This window comes from Primulina tabacum, chromosome 17, assembly GCF_025594145.1.
Source record: "Primulina tabacum isolate GXHZ01 chromosome 17, ASM2559414v2, whole genome shotgun sequence".
NCBI lineage: Eukaryota > Viridiplantae > Streptophyta > Magnoliopsida > Lamiales > Gesneriaceae > Primulina > Primulina tabacum.
The window spans coordinates 31,122,083-31,141,322 of NC_134566.1; the positions used below are offsets into that span (position 1 = coordinate 31,122,083).

At 35.5% G+C, this 19,240-nt stretch overlaps 1 protein-coding gene across 1 annotated transcript; it reads right to left on the minus strand.

Annotated features, from left to right (window-relative positions):
• Positions 1-9,587: 9,587 nt before the first annotated feature.
• LOC142531779 (PHD finger protein MALE MEIOCYTE DEATH 1) lies at positions 9,588-13,196 on the minus strand. The gene is made up of 3 exons (XM_075638032.1): positions 12,517-13,196; positions 12,124-12,367; positions 9,588-11,408 (listed from the first exon to the last, which is right to left on the minus strand). The coding sequence occupies exons 1-3, from the start codon at positions 12,809-12,811 to the stop codon at positions 9,827-9,829; spliced, it is 2,121 nt and encodes a 706-aa protein (XP_075494147.1). The 5' UTR covers positions 12,812-13,196; the 3' UTR covers positions 9,588-9,826.
• Positions 13,197-19,240: the final 6,044 nt, after the last annotated feature.

Here is a 19,240-nt window from a genome sequence, read left to right on the forward strand (position 1 = left end):
TTGCTTTAAAACATAAATCATCAAACTGGATTCAAGATACTATACATAAGCCCACTTACAGTAATTTGCTGGAGAGTTTCGGTTGAAGTCTGAAAATAGGCTTGCTCTCGCTACTGGTTTCTACTGCCCGAAAATAATCACTTCTTATCTCAAATATTTCAATTGATAACTCAATATTTGTGTAACACCAATTCAGAGGTTTGAGGGTGTTATATATAGGCAAAATTCTGACTGTTAGCCTCCCAATTAATGGTCATAATCTGCCATTAACAATCTTTATTCTGTGTTAAATGCTTCAGTTACAAGTCATGGGCTGAATTAGTAACTATCTGCTGGAATTTCGTGCTGTTGTTGCTGGATTTTATTTGTTGTTTGCTGCTGGATTCTAATCTGCTGAAAAAATACCAGCTTCTAAAATAATAGCTTCTGCTGGAATTTTGCATTGCTGCTGGAATGCTGGAAATTCGGGTTCTCACATCCCTCCCGGGACGGAGATTGGTTGACACCGGCATTGCTCTCAAATTTACATTCGAAAACAACCAGCCTCAGAAGTACAAAATTCAGAAACCAGTATTTTTATTCATAAACGAAATAATTCATTGTCTGATACAAACTCGAATCACTAATATTTTACAGCGGAAATGTAAAACAGACATAACATCGCTTCTACAGATGCAGCGGAAAACATAATTTAAAAGTGAGAATAAAAGTCTTCTTCTTCACCATCCCCAAAACTGATTCTGCTCCTCTTCTTCTAACCTTTCTTCATCGTTCTTATCTGAGATGTTTTGGTGGGTGAGTGATATGGTTGTCACTCAGTAAGCAGGGGCGGGAATAACTCCCAATTTCGAAATCGTTTTCAACAGAAACAGTAATACAATAATATACAGAAACTTTTTATTTCAGAACAGAAATCAGTAATCAGAAATCAGTATTCGGTAATCAATAATCAGAACTTTATTAAGTAAGCACGTTCGTGAATTTCATGGCTAAACTGATATCAGTCCCCTATATTTCTCTCCTCTAAGGGGTGAGACCAGTAATCAGTAATGTTTAGAATATATATTTCTACCATTAGTTCACTAGGTTTCAGTGGCTTCAAAATTCAGATATCAGAAATCGATCATACAGAAACTTTGCTTTAAAACATAAATCATCAAACTGGATTCAATATACTATACATAAGCCCACTTACAGTAATTTGTTGGGGAGTTTCGGTTGAAGTCTGGAAATAGGCTTGCTCTCGCTACTGGTTTCTACTGCCCGAAAATAAGCACTCTTTTATCTCAAATATTTCAAGTGATAACTCAAGATTTGTGTAACACCAATTCAGAGGTTTGAGGGTGTTATATATAGGCAAAACTCTGACCGTTAGCCTCCCAATTAATGACCATAATCTGCCATTAACAATCTTTATTCCGTGTTAAATTATTCAGTTACAAGTCATGGGATGAATTAGTAACTGTCTGCTGGAATTTCGTGCTGCTGTTGCTGGATTTTATCTGTTGTTTGCTGCTGGATTCTAATCTGCTGAAAAAATACCAGCTTCTGAAATAATAGTTTCTGCTGGAATTTTGCATTGCTGCTGAAATGCTGGAAATTCGGGTTCTCACATATCTCCCTCCTTATGAGAAGTTTCGTCCTCGAAACTTGGCTATACATGATCTTCAAAGAGATAAGGGTATTGTGCTCGCATCTTTTCTTCCAACTCTCAAGTAGCTTCTCTTTCGGTATGGTTGGACCATTGTACTTTGAAATATGGAATAGGTCGTCGCCTCAGTACTTGGTCTTTGAAATCTACAATTCGAATCGGAATTTCTTCATACTTCAGCTCTTCATTTAGATTGCTCTCAACCAAAGTGGTCCAGCTTCCAGAATGTGACTTGGATCAGAAATATATCTCCTCAGCTGCGAGACGTGGAATACATTGTGAATTCTTGACATGTCGGGTGGAAGTGCTAATCTATAAGCAAGTGTTCCCACTTTCTCAAGAATTTCAAATGGTCCGACATATCTGGGATTCAGTTTCCCAGCCTTATTGAATCGAATAACATCCTTCATGGGTGACACTTTTACGTATGCCTTTTCGCCAACTACAAATTCCATGGGTCTTCTTTTCAAGTCAACCCAGCTTTTTTGTCGATCTTGTGCAGTTTTCAATCTCTTCTTAATCACAGCAACTTTATCCATTGTTTCTTGGATTAGTTCGGGTCCAACAATGGCTTTTTCCCCTACTTCATCCCAATACAGTGGTGATCGACATTTTCGTCCATACAGAGCTTCGTATGGTGCCATTCCAATACTACTGTGGTAACTATTATTGTAAGCGAACTCAATTAAGGGTAGATGTTTGCTCCAATTACCACTGAAGTCTAGAGCACATGCTCTCAGCATATCTTCTAGAGTTTGAATTGTCCTCTCTGTTTGGCCATCGGTCTGAGGGTGATATGTCGTACTAAGAGTAACCTTAGTCCCCATAGCTTGTTGAAAGCTCTTCCAAAATCGAGTTATAAATCTAGGATCTCTGTCTAATAGTATGCTAGCTGGAACTCCATGCAATCGTACGATCTCATTCATGTACAATGTGGCTAGCTTATCCAAATTATAGTTCATGCAGACAGGTAAGAAATGCGCAGATTTCGTGAGTCTATCTACTATTACCCAGATGCCGTCATGACTTTGTCTAGACTTTGGTAACCCGACAACAAAGTCCATAGAAATATGTTCCCATTTCTATTCTGGAATTTCTAGAGGTTGCAGAAGTCCTCCAGGTCTTTGGTGCTCTGCCTTGACTTGCTAGCACACGTGACACTTGGAAACAAACATTGCCACGTCTTTCTTCATTCCACTCCACCAAAATTTTTTCTTCAAACCTCTGTACATCTTGGTACTGCCAGGATGGACTGAAAATTTCGACTTATGTGCCTCAGACATTACTTCTTGTCGAAGGTTATCGATGTCTGGTACGCACAATCGTCCTTTCATCCACAAGATTCTTTTGTGATCCGTCTCGAAATCTGGTGATTTTCCTTCTTTAACTTGCTATTTTAGTTTCACCAACGCAGAATCTCTATCCTGACTTATCTTGATTGTCTCTCGAAGACATGGTTGTGCTGAAAGTGATGTCAGGATCACCTTACTCGTATTCTTTCGACTTAAAGCATCTGCTACCTTATTGGCTTTGACTGGATGGTAGCTTATCGTCAAGTCGTAATCCTTCATGCGTTCAATCCACCGTCTTTGTCTCATATTTAGTTCCTTTTGAGTGAACAAATATTTGAGACTTTGATGATCGGTGAAAATCTCGCACTTGGCTCCATAAAGATAATGTCTCCAAATTTTTAGTGCGAATACCACTGCAGCTAGCTCGAGGTCGTGCATTTGGTAATTCTGTTCATACGGCTTCTACTATCTCGACGCGTATGCTATCACCCTTCCCTCTTGCATGAGTACACATCCTAAACTTTCTTTAGCTCCATCACTGTAGACGGTGTAGTCCTTACCTTCCATACGTAATACCAGCACTGGTGTGGATGTAAGCTTCTTCTTCAAGGTCTCGAAGCTTTGCTCACATTTTTCACTCCATTGAAACTTAGAGTTCTTCTGTGTGAGCTTGGTGAGGGGTATGGCTATTGAAGAGAATCCTTCAACAAATTTTCGATAATAGCCTGCTAATCTCAAGAAGCTTCGAATTTCTGTCACATTCTTTGGTCTAGGCCAAGCTGAGATTGCCTCTACTTTCTTAGGGTCCACAGATACTCCTGCTGCTGATATTATGTGTCCCAAGAATGCGACGCTCTCTAGCCAGAATTCGCATTTCTTGAACTTGGCGTAAAGTTCTTTTTCTCTCAGAGTCTGGAGGGTGAGACGAAGATGTTCCTTATGGTCTTCTTCACTTGAAGAATACACTAGAATGTCGTCGATGAATACCACAACAAACTTGTCAAGAAACGGTTTAAACACTCTATTCATGAGATCCATGAATACTGCCGGAGCATTTGTTAATCCGAACGGCATCACCATGAACTCATAATGTCCATACCTTGTTCGGAAGGCTGTCTTCGGAATATCGTCCGTCTTGACCTTGAGTTGGTGGTAGCCTGACCTTAAGTCGAGCTTGGAAAAGACTGAAGCTCCTTTGAGTTGGTCAAACAGGTCATCTATCCTTGGAAGCAGATACTTATTTTTGATTGTGATCTTATTCAGCTCCCTGTAATCAATACACATTCTCATGCTTCCGTCCTTCTTCTTTACAAATAGGACAGGAGCTCCCCACGGGGATGCGCTTGGTCGGATTAGCTTCTTATCCAACAATTCTTGAAGTTGCGCTTTGAGTTCTTTCAACTCTGCCGGAGCCATTCGGTATGGTGTTTTTGAGATTGATGTAGCATTGGGCACTAAATTAATCTCAAATTCCACTTCGCGGTCGGGAAGTTCGCCAGGGAGTTCTTCAGGAAATACATCCGGAAATTCTTGTACTACCGGAATCTCTTCTAGGGTAAGTGTGGTTTCTTTCTTTACCTCACTTAACATAGCTAGGTAAACTTCTTATCCACTTTTCATGGCTTTCCAAGTTTGAGAAGCAGAAAGAAGAGTCTTTCGTTTTTTTGTCTTGCCATGAAATAAAAGTTTCTCTTGGCGTGGAGCTTGAATAGTTACCGTCTTTCCATGACAGTCTACTAAAGCATGATTCTTGGCTAACCAATCCATTCCAAGAATTACGTCGAATTCCCCCATGTTTAGTTGAATCAGGTTTGCCTTGAAATTCTGATTATCTATGAGAACATCAATATCCCGATATAGAGTGCGAGTTTCTAAAATTCGATTTGCAGAAGTTACTACTCTATATGGTTCGTCTAAGTTATCAGGCTTAGCTTCTAACTTCTTGGCAAATCTCTTAGACATGAATGAATGTGTAGCACCACAATCAAATAACACATAAGCAGGTATATTATTGATTAGAATGGTACCAGTTACGACATCATTCGAGTTGTCAGCCTCTTCTTGAGTGATAGCATAGACTCGAGCATTTGGCTTGTTCTCCTTAGGCTTGTTTGGAGTTGTTCCGCCTGTTGGACCATCTCTTGGATCTGAAAAAGGACATTGAGCAATGCGGTGGCCCATCTTTCCACAACGGAAACAAGCTCCAGAATTCTTACGGCATTCACCAGTGTGAGCGAATCCACAATTTTGACATTTGACTCCTTCTTTGCTTGATGGAGAAGAAGTGGTTCCTTTGACTGGATCACTGGTGAATTGGTTGCTTGAAAACATAGGTCTCTTGAATTGTTGGCCCTGTTGGTACTGGTTTGACTGAGGACGTTTGAGTTTGTTCTCGCCTTCACGCCTCTTAATGTCGTTTTCAGCCCTGATGGCGGCTCCCATCAATTCATCAAAGCTGTTGGGCTCTATAACAGCAAGGACAGATTGAATGCGGCTGTTCAATCCTTTCTTGAAGCGATGTATCTTCAAGACCTCGTCTCCCATGATGGTTGGGGAGTAAGTTCCCAATGAATGAAACTTGGATGAATACTCCACCACTGTCATGTTTGGTTCTTGAACCAAGCTTTCAAATTCTGACAGCTTCTGCACTCGAACTGCTGTCGGAAAGTACTGCCTCAGAAATGCCTCTCGGAACCTTTGCCAAGTGATAGGTCCCGCCCATATCATAGCTGGTGAGACTCCTTCCCACCATTTGGCTGCTTTATCCACAAGAAAATGTGTAATCACATCTACCTTGATCCCTTGTGGAACCTCAAGTAATCGAAGATGGTTCTCCACCTCCTTCATCCAATTCTGTCCGACCTCGGGATCGGAACTTCCATCAAAGTTTGGGATTCTTGCTCTTCGGAGAGCCTCATAGTGCTGCTTAGTCCCATTCTGAGCTGGAGATGGTGGCGGTGGCTGATTAGCATTAGGGTTCACTAACCCTTGTAGCGTGGTCGCCACAATCGTGGCTATAGCCATCAAGTCCATCTGACTGAGGCCAACTACTGGTGGTGGTTGTTGTGCATCTTCGTGTTGTTATGGTTGTTGTAACGAGGGTTGCGATTGTTTCTAACTGGTCGTCCGTCCATTTCCTACAATTATGAAAGTTCTAAGGTTGATGACAGAATAGAGACTAAACAAAGGAAGCAAAATGATTGAGTAATTGCTCCAAAAATTAAATATGAAACCAATGGATAAAAATAAATTTTTATTGATTTCCCAAGAAAATGCAATTACAACGAAACATCGAAATTGAAAACAGAAATGCGAGGAACAAGTGATATTATAAAGAAAATCACTACTGATGTTCTAATCTATCACTTCTCATAATCCCAAATACATAGGATCCTCTTCGATTTCTTCTTCTTCTTCGGGATCATCCTCAGGTTCGTCTTGGTTGGCTATTACTGCTTGTAGGTGTTCAATATGACCATGCAGAACTGCATTCTGGTGACTAAGAACTTCAACAGTACTCTGCAACTCATGAATCTGTGCATCAGTCTGTTCACTATACTGATTATGCTGGTGCACGAGTTGGTGATTTTGATACTTGAGTATTTGGATCTTCTCAACTAGTGTATCACGTAACTCGATGAATTCTGCCACAGTCTCTTGGGAGGTTTCAAACTCTTTTTGAGCCTTCCTACTCCTCTCTTCTGCTTCATGCAGATAATGAGCATAACGTTGAACATCACTTCTGATGTGTTCTGCTCGACGCTCTAATTCATCTTTGTCCAGCTCTAGGCAGTAGTTATGTTCTTTTAGTTTCTCTAACTTCCTCTCTAAGCTTTTAATGTAGCTAATCTGGTCAGCCATTTCCTACATCCAAAACATGGAAGAGAATTTTCAGAAGTGATCTCAAAAACACAGGTCAAGTTATAGACGAATACTGAAATTAACAAAATCAGTACTGTCTATGCATTAATAGAAGAAATAGCTCAAAAATTTTCTGTCTCAGAATTCCGTGAAAAATTTACTAAAAATCCTTCACATCAAGAACATGAATGGTACCAAGTTTGGTGTAAAAATGCTAAGCCCTTTGGAAATGAAAATTCCTCAAAATTTTGAAAAATTGGAAAATTTTACGGAAATGATGATATCACTATCTTAAAGAAGGATTTTGGGGTTCGTCGGCGATACTAGAAAGATTGAATCGTTCTAGGTTAGATTCTCCTCGTCGAGAGCTTTCCAACGCATACTTTTAATAGTAAAAATTCCTCCTGGATCAAAAGTTACGGCCGTTTGAAGTTTGCGCGAAAAACACCTCAACTTCCATGCCATTTTGCAAGGTCTACTGCATGTGCCTACTGGAATTCGCGGTCTACTGCAATTCTGATGCTACTGCAATCAGTCTGCTGCTTTTCCAGCATTGTCTGCTGCTTTCCAACACTGTTAGAACCAGTCTGCTACATTCCGAGTCTACTGACCCAGTTTTCTGCATTCAGACCTACTGGTTTCCATCTACTGATTATGGTTTCGGGCTACTGGTTTTGGATCTACTGATTTTTTTTTCTACTCATTTCAGACATGTTGCTTATTTCAGACATGCTACTGAAACACTCAGAGCTCTACTGTATTCTGATTTGTTTCCCTTACTGATTTTTCCCAATTGTACGTAGTTAGTTTATATTTTCAGTAGTCTATTACAGTAGTAAATTTTCAGAAGTCTATTACAGTAGCTTATTTCAATAACTTTCAGGACTTAATTTCAGAACTCTATCAGAACTTATTACTTCTAGTTCCTCCTCCCCAGATTATGAAACCTGGTTTGCTCTTATACCACTTCAATGTCACGCCCCAGGACGGGGGTTGGTTGACACCGGCGTTGCTCTCAAATTTACATTCGAAAACAACCAGCCTTAGAAGTACAAAATTCAGAAACCAGTCTTTTTATTCATAATACGAAATAATTCATTGTCTGATACAAACTCGAATCACTAATGTTTTACAGCGAAAATGTAAAACAGACATAACATTGCTTCTACAGATGCAGCGGAAAACATAATTTAAAACTGAGAATAATAGTCTTCTTCTTCACCATCCCCAAAACTGATTCTGCTCCTCTTCTTCTAATCTTTCTTCATCGTTCTTATCTGAGATGTTTTGGTGGGTGAGTGATATGGTTGTCACTCAGTAAGCAGGGGCGTGAATAACTCCCAATTTCGAAATCGTTTTCAACAGAAACAGTAATACAATAATATACAGAAACTTTTTATTTCAGAACAGAAATCAGTATTAAGAAATCATTAATCAGAAATTAGTATTCAGAAATCAGTAATCAGAAATCAGTATTCGGTAATCAATAATCAGAAATTTATCAAGTAAGCACTGAGCACGTTCGTGAATTTTATGGCTAAACTGATATCAGTCCCCTATATGTTCTCTCATCTAAGGGGTGAGGCCAGTAATCAGTAATCAGTAATCAGTAATCAGTAATCAGTAATCAGTAATGTTCAGAATATATATTCCTACCATTAGTTCACTAGGTTTCAGTGCTTCAAAATTCAGATATCAGAAATCGATCATACAGAAACTTTACTTTAAAACATAAATCATCAAACTGGATTCAAGATACTGTACATAAGCCCACTTACAGTAATTTGCTGGAGAGTTTCGGTTGAAGTCTGAAAATAGGCTTGCTCTCGCTACTGGTTTCTACTGCCCGAAAATAAGCACTCTCTTATCTCAAATATTTCAAGTGATAACTCAAGATTTGTGTAACACCAATTCAGAAGTTTGAGGGTGTTATATATAGGCAAAATTCTGACTGTTAGCCTCCCAATTAATGACCATAATCTGCCATTAACAATCTTTATTCCGTGTTAAATGCTTCAGTTACAAGTCATGGGCTGAATTAGTAACTGTCTGCTGGAATTTCGTGCCGCTGCTGCTGGATTTTATCTGTTGTTTGCTGCTGGATTCTAATCTGCTGGAAAAATACCAGCTTCTGAAGTAATAGCTTCTGCTGGAATTTTGCATTGCTGCTGGAATGCTGGAAATTCGGGTTCTCACATATCCTATGTATGTTTACTCTATTTAAACCATACGAGTGTCCAAATATTTTGATTTTCAAAATAAATTTTTTAAAACTTCCACTTCGATTTAGACACGAAAAAAATGATAATCCAACATCCATGTCGATTAATCTTGTTTCCAATCAAGCGAATATATTTAATTTTCACTACTAATTGAAGAAATAATCGATTAAGTATTTTACATTTAAGTTTGAATAAAATTTATTAATAATTAATAATTTAGAAACTTTGACATGATAATATGCTTCATTAATTGCGCAGTTAAAATAAAAATTGGCTTCTGAGCTTTTCTTGATTAACAAATTCAAGATCAAAACATGTAAATCACGTTGGAGCTCTAGTTTTTAACTAAAATATAAAATAATAATAAATAATTAATTAATTAAAAAGAGAGCAGTGTATCGTATAAATAAATTGACCACGTGAAAATGATTACTAGTAGTGATAATAGATGATGTATGCATCTTCCTCCGTTACTAGTCGATGCTGGTAAGCAAGTTAGACGATCTGGCCACATGGGTCAAATCACTGTTCTGTCCATCGATGTACCTCAAGGATAGTAAACTAATTCGGGCAACATCGAACAAAACCGTTCTTTCCCTTTAAAAGGAAATTTTGTTATTACAAAACAAATGTACATTCAAGAAACTTGATGAGCCATACAGTAATTACTAGTCTTAATGCCTACAAGATGTCATTCAAGAAACTTGATGAGCTATGCAGTAGTTACTTGCCTTAAAAGCCTACTTAGGTCCCCGAAAATGGTTTCGATCTTCCACTCGGGAATTTCTCAAGAATCAAAACTATTTACAATACAGTGACCCCATGCTAAGGTCAGGCATATGGGGTAGCAACATTGGAACCTTGTACGATTGATCCCACTCGAACCCAAGCCCACATTGTGTCTGTACCGGTGCAAGGTTACTGCAACAAATATCACATACAAACAATCTTGGCGCCGTATCTGTGTCTTCGACACCATTGCAACGAGTATGCTGCCATATCTCACATATGTCGCATGAAACCATTCTTTCTCCATCATCATCTTCAGCTCCACACTTGCATCTTACTGTCCAGTTCTCAGCTCCCCCTTCGTATCTCAAATCCGAGTCACCGTCCAATCCAAAACCCCTCACTGAAAGCTCACTACCCGACTCAATAATCCCAAAAAGAACCTCATCATCCACCATTCCCTCCAATTCCACAACATCAGTCACCACTAGTCTTTCTGTCACAAAGTAAGTGTCCCTCAACGCATTTTGCACTGATAACTTTAGATCACCAATAGTAGAGTAGGGTGGAACTACAATGAACTCCTGGGGAGGAAAATCTGGAAAAAGTTCGGTATTTAAGTCAAGTAAACTAGTCGTTAATCTGCAGACAAACCTTAATAAGTCATCCTCTTCATCTCTAAAATGCCACTCCTTCACAAAATGTTTACTACAGAGAACGATTTGAACAGCCAGTTGCACCGAATCAGACTCCGGATAGTCCCTGAACAAACAGGTATAGAACAAGTAAAGATCTTCATAAACGTTTCTTCCAGGAACTTTACCAAATGTATGAATCGTCTTTGGAACTGTTGCTAGAGATTCCCCAAATTTGACACTGTTGAGATCTTGAATGCTATATTCCAACACTTTAGTGGATCGGTTCACAGCTCGTCGAACAACGTACTTTCCAACAATGACATTATTCATGGCTTTCAGCACATGATCTATCAACCCTGTATCACCAACATGGAGACGGACTGCATCACGAACCTCTTGTCTGGTCATCCCAATACGGCAGCCTTTGTTCGCTTCTCTCTTTTCTTTCAAGGCATCAACAATGACATCTGCAACATGCTCGAGTCTCCTAAACGGCCATCTACTATCCATATTAGCAGCAAGACTGGAAAATTTTCTGCATTTGGAGGATTTTTCTTTTGCAAAGGGGCACTTCTTAATAGGAGTTCCGGTGGAAATTTTCCAGGAACAAGCCTTGACCCGTGCAAAAAGGCGCGAGTTCTTCCCAGAACATGGTGAAATCGCTGCAGAAATGGTTGCACGTTTTTTGGCAGGAGTTTTCATCTTGAGAGTTAGCATAAATCTGAAGAGATCTCGAACTGTAACCAAGCTGGCCTCACTAAGATTTCGGTATCGGTGGATAATCTGTTTAATAAACGTGCATCCATTTGTGAAACTGAAATCATCAATTACTTGATCCAGCTCTAACAAGCTGAGAATATTTATAGCCTTTTCATAGTTATGCCACTTCACGCCAAAGCTTCCATGACAGAATTGGTATTTCCATGTACCAAACCAGGAATGTCCATAAGCAACTCCATAAAGCAGGCGGAGATCCATCATATGCTTCTTGGACAAATCCTCCACTGAGATTTTCCTACACAACAAATTATTAGAATGTTTCATTCAAGAAACTGAAAAAGTTATCTTGATATGACAATGAAGTACTTGTATCTTCTGAAGCAATTCAGAACTCTGAAAATCTCGAAAGCAATTAAGTCGCATGACTACACTTCTGCAATATGACAACTTTATTCTGGAACATATTTTAACAGTTAAAACCATATAAAAAATAAATGCTTTCGTGATCATATAATCAAACTTATTGCAATTAGAATTCTGTCAGCAGCTTGAGATTTACATATTATGATACTGAAACAAAACATTTCTTTGGTTTCTATATTTCTTCCTTGTCTGATCACATCGTACAAAAATATCCGCCGTAAATTTGGAAAGGTTGAAACCATGATCTCTCTAGCGGACTGTGTACTACTCATATAATCAGGAATAAATCAATAATATTATGTTCGATCTATTTAACATCTGTTATAGAGCTTGGTATTCACAACTAGCAAACTATGCAACCTAATTTAGCTATATGCAATTATCAATCCTATATCTGAGAAGATTTCGAATGGTAAAATCTATCGTGAATTTCATAAATGCATAATCCAATATTTTTAAGACAATCAGCATTGGATGTTCACTACCGTAGAGTCAAAATCAAGTAACCTTGTTCAGATACAGATCACATATCAATCAAAATGGAAAATGCAAAATTGAATAAATTGAAAGTAAAGAAATCTCGTCACCGAGCACGAAAGCTTGTGCAGATACGGTCCCAGAGATCCATGAGTTCTCTACCACAGATGATCTTAGAACCCCCTTCAATCCCATTAATGCAGAGTAAATGCCCAAATCCATTGCAATGAATCAAACCATGCAAGAGGTGAGATTGAAGATCAAAAGCACCATCGTCAAGTGACTTATTCCACTCATTATCAACTGGAATTATAAAATGATACTTTCTTTTTGACACGAAATGATTGCTCCACCCTGCGTTATGAAAAGGAAAAAAACAGCATAAACCCTACTCAAGATACACACTGCACAAACATAAATCACTCAAAACCCAGATCAAATTCACCGAAGCCTGGTTTAGAATCAATAGAATGAACAAAAGGGACTCCATTTTTTTCACTAACCAGCGCAGCGGCAGTAATCACAGAAGGGCCTGTTAGAATGCTTCACATTTTCTTCAACTGTAAACAGAGGAAGTACAACGCCCTTGCTCTCATACACCAAAAATGTACACCAAACGGGCATTCCCTCCACGTCGTAATCCTCGAGCCCCGCACATTCTCGAAGAAAGTGGCGAACGTTATCGCGAAAGGCACCTTTCAGAGAGACGGGGCAGCCCGGTTCCGCGAACGTGTGGAAGCCATAAAACTTTTTGGGATTCTTTCTGTTCGTGTGAAAACCGAGAAATGGAGGCTCCATTCTTTAAGCTCGTAAAAAGTGCATTCCCTTCTCACTAAGAATTCATTGCTTTGCTCAGAAAAAAAAATAGCTCTAAATCTTTCAGAAATGAAAATATTTGGTAAACGGTTGAGGGTTTAAAAGATTTGGGTAGTCCAAGTCGTTGGTAAAGAAGTCGAATTCTGAAAATTTCCGTTGGATTTTAACTGCATTGCGCGGTTGATTTGAGTTTGAGGTGAGAAGATGATAGTATTTCAAGAAATGGGCCATTTATTTGCAGAGTCATCTTGAACAAGAGGTTCAGGCAAGCTTGTACGGTTCCTGTAGCTCGTAGTCTTTACGAGACGAATCAGGGCCGTGGCCAGTTAAAGCAGAGATTAAAAGAAAATTTAGAATTAGAATTATCCAAAAATGTGAGAAGTGGCGACTAGAAACTGATCTTATAATTTGAAACGTGCGAAAAAAATTATGATATTATTGTTTAGTCGATAAATAAAAATATATTGCTAAGAACATATAATGTAAGCTTCACAGAATCTATAGTCAACTGAGACCGAGCTTGTAGTCCAGTGATCTTCCCCGCTAGATTAAAAAAAAAAGAATCTATAGTCAACTGATTCATCAACTTTTCATGAATAATCCAACATTTATTATATTGTATTCATTGAATTCATATTTTGTAAATAAATATATACTATCAAGAACACTCAAATATACAATATATTATTTAAGATATATAATATAGAGTTTTGTTGAATTTTTACTTTATATATATATATATATATATATATATATATACTAGAAATAATATACGTGCGTTGCACGTGAGAAAGAAATTAAAATTTGAAATAAAATTAGTTAACTCAATAAAAGATAATGATAATAGTATTGTAAATTTTGACAATTCGTGTTAATTAGCATATGTAAATAATTTAGAAAAATCATATTTTTTTAATTTTAAAAAAAAAAAGATTTGGACTACTAAAATTTTTCTCATATCTTTTTTATCATATTGTTTTCTTTTGTTATTTGTCATATTATCTCAATAATGCATATATTTTATTACAATATTCAATTATTACAATCTTTTTTGACAATCAATGATATGCAATTTTTTATTTACAATGTTGTTTGATTATTATCCTCTTTCATGTAAATTGACAAAAATTTTCACTGAATGCTTTTACTTTTCTAGTCACCTTTAATTTATTATACACTTATAATTGAAAACATATAAACTACACATTATTATTAGGGGTGATTAAAATTTCGGTTACACTGAATTAACCGACCGAACCGAGTCAATTCGAAAATTTGGTTCGGTTATTTCGAAAATTCGATTTTAAAATTAAAAGAATTCGATTATATGGGTTAATTCGACTCGGTTACAGTTTTCAAAATTTTGAAATCGATTGACTGAATTAACTGATATAATAAATACTATTATTTAATAAATATTTATTATTTATCAATTTTAATATATTTTTTTATTTTTATTTTAAAATCAGACCTAATTCTAAAGAAAAATATGTGATGTATGTGATTTTATGTTTTTATGCATTTGTGTAGATTGTAGTGTTCAAAAAAATTACATATATAATTAGAGTTAAATTATATTTAAAAAAATAATTAGTTAATTCGGACACCAACCGAATTAATCGATTTTAATTCGATTCGGTTTTCATCGGTTATAAAAAATAATTTGGTTGGTTCGGTTATTGCTAAATATTTCGGTTCGGACCGATTATGACTAATTTAGTTTGGTCACCGACCGAACCGACCGAATTATCACCCCTAATTAGTATAACAATCTATCATCACATAAAAAGTACTGATGAATTGATTCAAAAAAATATTGATTAAATGTTGTCATTTATTTGTAATTTATAATAATAATATTTTTGACAATAAATCATCTTTTTACTGACTCTTATGACACTGATTTTAATATTTCAAATTAACTCATAAGTATAATTAGCACAATCAAATTACTAATGTCATATTGGTATTATTTCTAAAAAAATAATATATTTAATTTTTTAATTGTTTAAATATCTTAACGGGATCATTTGTGTACCCTTATCTTGAGAAAAATTCATTGCATTTATAAAGATTGAACGGTAAATATAACTTTATAGTATACATTTAATTTGGAAACTGAATTCATTGTATGACAAACACTTCTTCCATTTCTACTTTTTTTGTGTAACCCAAAAGAGTTTGTAGGACCGAGCGCTTGCCGCTTTACCAAAAGCTATATCTAGTAGTAATAGTGCATGTGAGGCCCGGGGCCGAAGAGGGACGGAGGGTGATCGCCGGTGCCATGAGGTTGCACGGACAATGAGCGGCTCCTGGCAGACTTCTAGGTGGAGGGAACATGAATGAACCGATCCCACACCGGAATGAGAGGGATTCTGAGACTGTTCAATGTAATGGACTGCACAGTTGAAGAGGGCTTAAAAGATTTGATTTGTACTACTCATATCACGAAGGTGCATCTTCTTTTCGGTAGCTCATCACATAAGAACTCCAAAGTTAAGCGTGCTTGACTTGGGGCAATTTTGGGATGGGTGACCTCCTGGGAAGTTTCCCAGGATGCGTGTCAGTGAGGACATAAGCTCGCTGGAAAGACCCGTCATGATACTAGTGAGGACAGTCGTCGAATCTGGGGCTTTACAGTTGGTATCAGAGCCGATCTCTCTTAGATTACGGTGTGGTTCGGGGACGAACCAAGCGGAAGCTGGTGGGCATGTGAGGCCCGGGACCGAAGAGGGTGGGGGGTGATCGCCAGTGCCATGAGGTTGCACGGACAATGAGCGGCTCCTGGCAGACTTCTAGGTGGAGGGAACATGAATGAACCGATCCCACACTGGAATGAGAGGGATTCTGAGACTGTTCAATGTAATGGACTGCACAGTTGAAGAGGGCTTAAAAGATTTGATTTGTACTACTCATATCACGAAGGTGCATCTTCTTTTCGGTAGCTCATCACATAAGAACTCTAAAGTTAAGCGTGCTTGACTTGGGGCAATTTTGGGATGGGTGACCTCCTGGGAAGTTTCCCAGGATGCGTGTCAGTGAGGACATAAGCTCGCTGGAAAGACCCGTCATGATACAGTGAGGACAGTCGTCGAATCTGGGGCGTTACAGTGCAACTCAAATCTTTTAAACCGCACAGCAACTCAAGCACCACGGTTCGATCGCTCCACCAAGCAGGGACAATTATTGCACCCAACAATCTACCTCCCAATAATTGCACTCCTTGCAATCAATGAGAATCGAACCCGTGACATTGGCTCTGATACCAATTGTAAGACCGAACGTTTGCCGCTTTACCAAAAGCTATAGCTAGTGGTAATGGTGCAACTCAAATCTTTTAAACCTCACAACAACTCAAGCATCACGGTTTCATCACTCCACCAAGCAGGGACAATATTGCACCCAACAGAGTTAATATTTTTTCTCTTTTATCTTCTCCAACTCACTGTAAAAAGTTATTAAAAAATATTTTTTTTCGTTTCTATATATTTTGTTATATGTAAACATATATTATACTTCATTGTCTTAATTGTCATATATTTTTACTATATAATTTGTGTAAATTTAAGATGAATAAGTTCATTTTGTAGTTTATTATTACCTAGGCTTAGGTTGATATATTAATATGTAATATACATAGATATAAGAATTTTCAAATTCAATTTATTCACAATGATTTTTCATAACAAATGTCAACTCAAAACAATAAAAATTAGGATTCATAATTTTTTAAATATGATATAAAAATAATACGTGGAAACTTTTTTTGACATTTTAGTTGAAAAATATAGTGATAAATGCATGTAGGTGCACTATTTCATTGTGGCAATTATAACTTTATTTAAATATATTATTTCTCTTTCAAGGATCAAAATTTGTTTATTTCTTAATTAGTTTTATTGTATATTTATCCAATTTGAAAGGGATAATTATAATTCAATATATAATAATATTTGAAAACTATAGAATGATACTGAATTTAAAAATCGAGTAACATGTAATGGATCGATTCAAAACTAAAAGTTGATGCAACATGTTTCTTCTAAGCTTTACAATCGAATAATGTAATATCGACTGTTTGTCGCTTTACCAAAAGCTATAACTGATGATAACTATGCAAGTTAAATCTTTAAATCGTACAACTCAAGCGCCTACCTATCGTGGACAATTATTGTACCAGACAATCTATCTCCTAATAATTGCACCAATTTCAATCAATGAAAATCAAAATCGCGATCTTGGCTCTGATACCAATTGTAGGCTCAAGCGTTTACTGTTTTATCAAAGCCTATAGATTATGGTAACCGTGCAAATCAAATATTTTAAATAGTACAACAGCTCAAGCACAACATTTCAATTACCATACCCAACATGATCAATTATTGTACCCAACAAATAAGTTTATGCAAATAACACTTTACTATATCATATGAATTTATAAGACTTTTGAGTAGAATATATACTTGATATTCTACATAAGTAGTAGATAAAAAAATCATTTTTTATCTATTTGAAAATTTATATTTTAAAATAAAAGAAAAATCAGAATATATATATATATATATATATATATATATACACACACACACACACACATATATATATATATAGCATGTTTGACAAAATCTCGAATCCCAAATTGAAAGTTGAATTAATGCATTCATATTCATCATTAAATTCTACTATTTAATTTTAATAGATTAATTAACATGTTTATCCACTAAAAATATTGAAAGAATTGTTTATACAATTTAATAAAAAAATCAAAGTACATCATTTTCTGATTCAAAATAACGATCACATTATTATTACGTTACAATGTTAAATAAATTATTAATTTTATTTTATCATCGTAGTCTTTACCTCAATATATACATTTTCGAATGTAGAATGTTAAATTTAAAATTGACATTAGATAATTACAAGTGTTAATTCTAACATTCTTTTTTTATTCTTCTCAATACATTAATTTTTCTATCTTCAAATATATTAATCTATTTATTATTGTATATAAAGTATAATAATTATTTGGTTAATTGATCACATTTAATATTAGATGTTTAGAAAAAATTCTAATATATCTTTAAAGACCAATAGATGATGTAATTAAATTTGAAATCAAGAGAAAAATTAAGAAAATGTAGAACACTACAGTGCATGAACTTTCGCTTTGCACAGTGACAAACATAAAGTGAAACCAAGTGAGATACTTATATATATAAGTCTCATTCAACTTAACCTATTATAATATTTTTATTAACTCGCTTTGTCCTTCGTTTTTACTTCACTAACTTTGCAGTGTGAGTCATTCAAGCATTAATTTTTTATTTTTTTAGTACATAGTGGCCTCCACTCTCACCGAATTCAATCTTTAGAAATCGGTATTAGTATTTTATAGGTAATAGACAATTATTTAGTTTTTATTTTCTTTCTTTTGATTAATTGTGTAATTTTTTATGTTCTATCTAATTCATTTTTAGAATTTTTATTAAAATTTTATAATCATGATTAGATGTGTTGTACACATACAATATAAAATTAATATATTTTAAAATGTTAATATTGAAGTGTCGAATAAATGTATTAAATCATTGATTAAGAACTTTTAGCAAAACAATATACATCATAATTCAGATTTAAAGATTAATATAAAAATAAATAATTGCGATGAATATCTTATAAAATAAACGGTGTTAGCCCAAAAAGATTAAATATGATTATTGTAAATGAATTTTTCTTAATTAATTAGAAAATTTTCAGCAAATGCGCTGAATTAATTAGAATGTTTTCAATATAGTATGTCGATAAATGTTTTTTCATATGATTTAATGATTGAGTCCTTATGAACATTTACAAAAATGTGTCTTTAGTTATAGTAACAGTGTCTTATAATTTAAAATATTAACTGAAACAAATTATCAAGATAAAAAATTAATTAAGAAATTCAAGAATATGTGATTACTCAATTAGTTTAATTGACACGCTCTTTAGTTTGTTGATTTAATAGATGTTAAATCCACAATCACTAAGTTTGACAAGAATTCTTTTAGAATAGAATACAATTATAATAAATTACTTGATTGTATATGTAATAAAATTTTTTATATTTCATATATGTTTGATTTATTTAATTTATAAGGTTGAAATTTTATATATTATGATATAAGATTTGTGATACATCTTAACATCGATAAATTCACTAAAAATTTATATATTAATTTTCAATACCATATAATTCTGGTTTCACTCAGACTTTTTTATTCGTTTGTTTGAATTTATTGTTCATCATTTTACCAAAACTCATAATATGTCAAACATGAAAGTGAATATTAATTTAAAGAGATGACAATATTTATATATTGTAATAATATATTTACCCCTCACGATACTGATAAAACTAACTTAAAAATA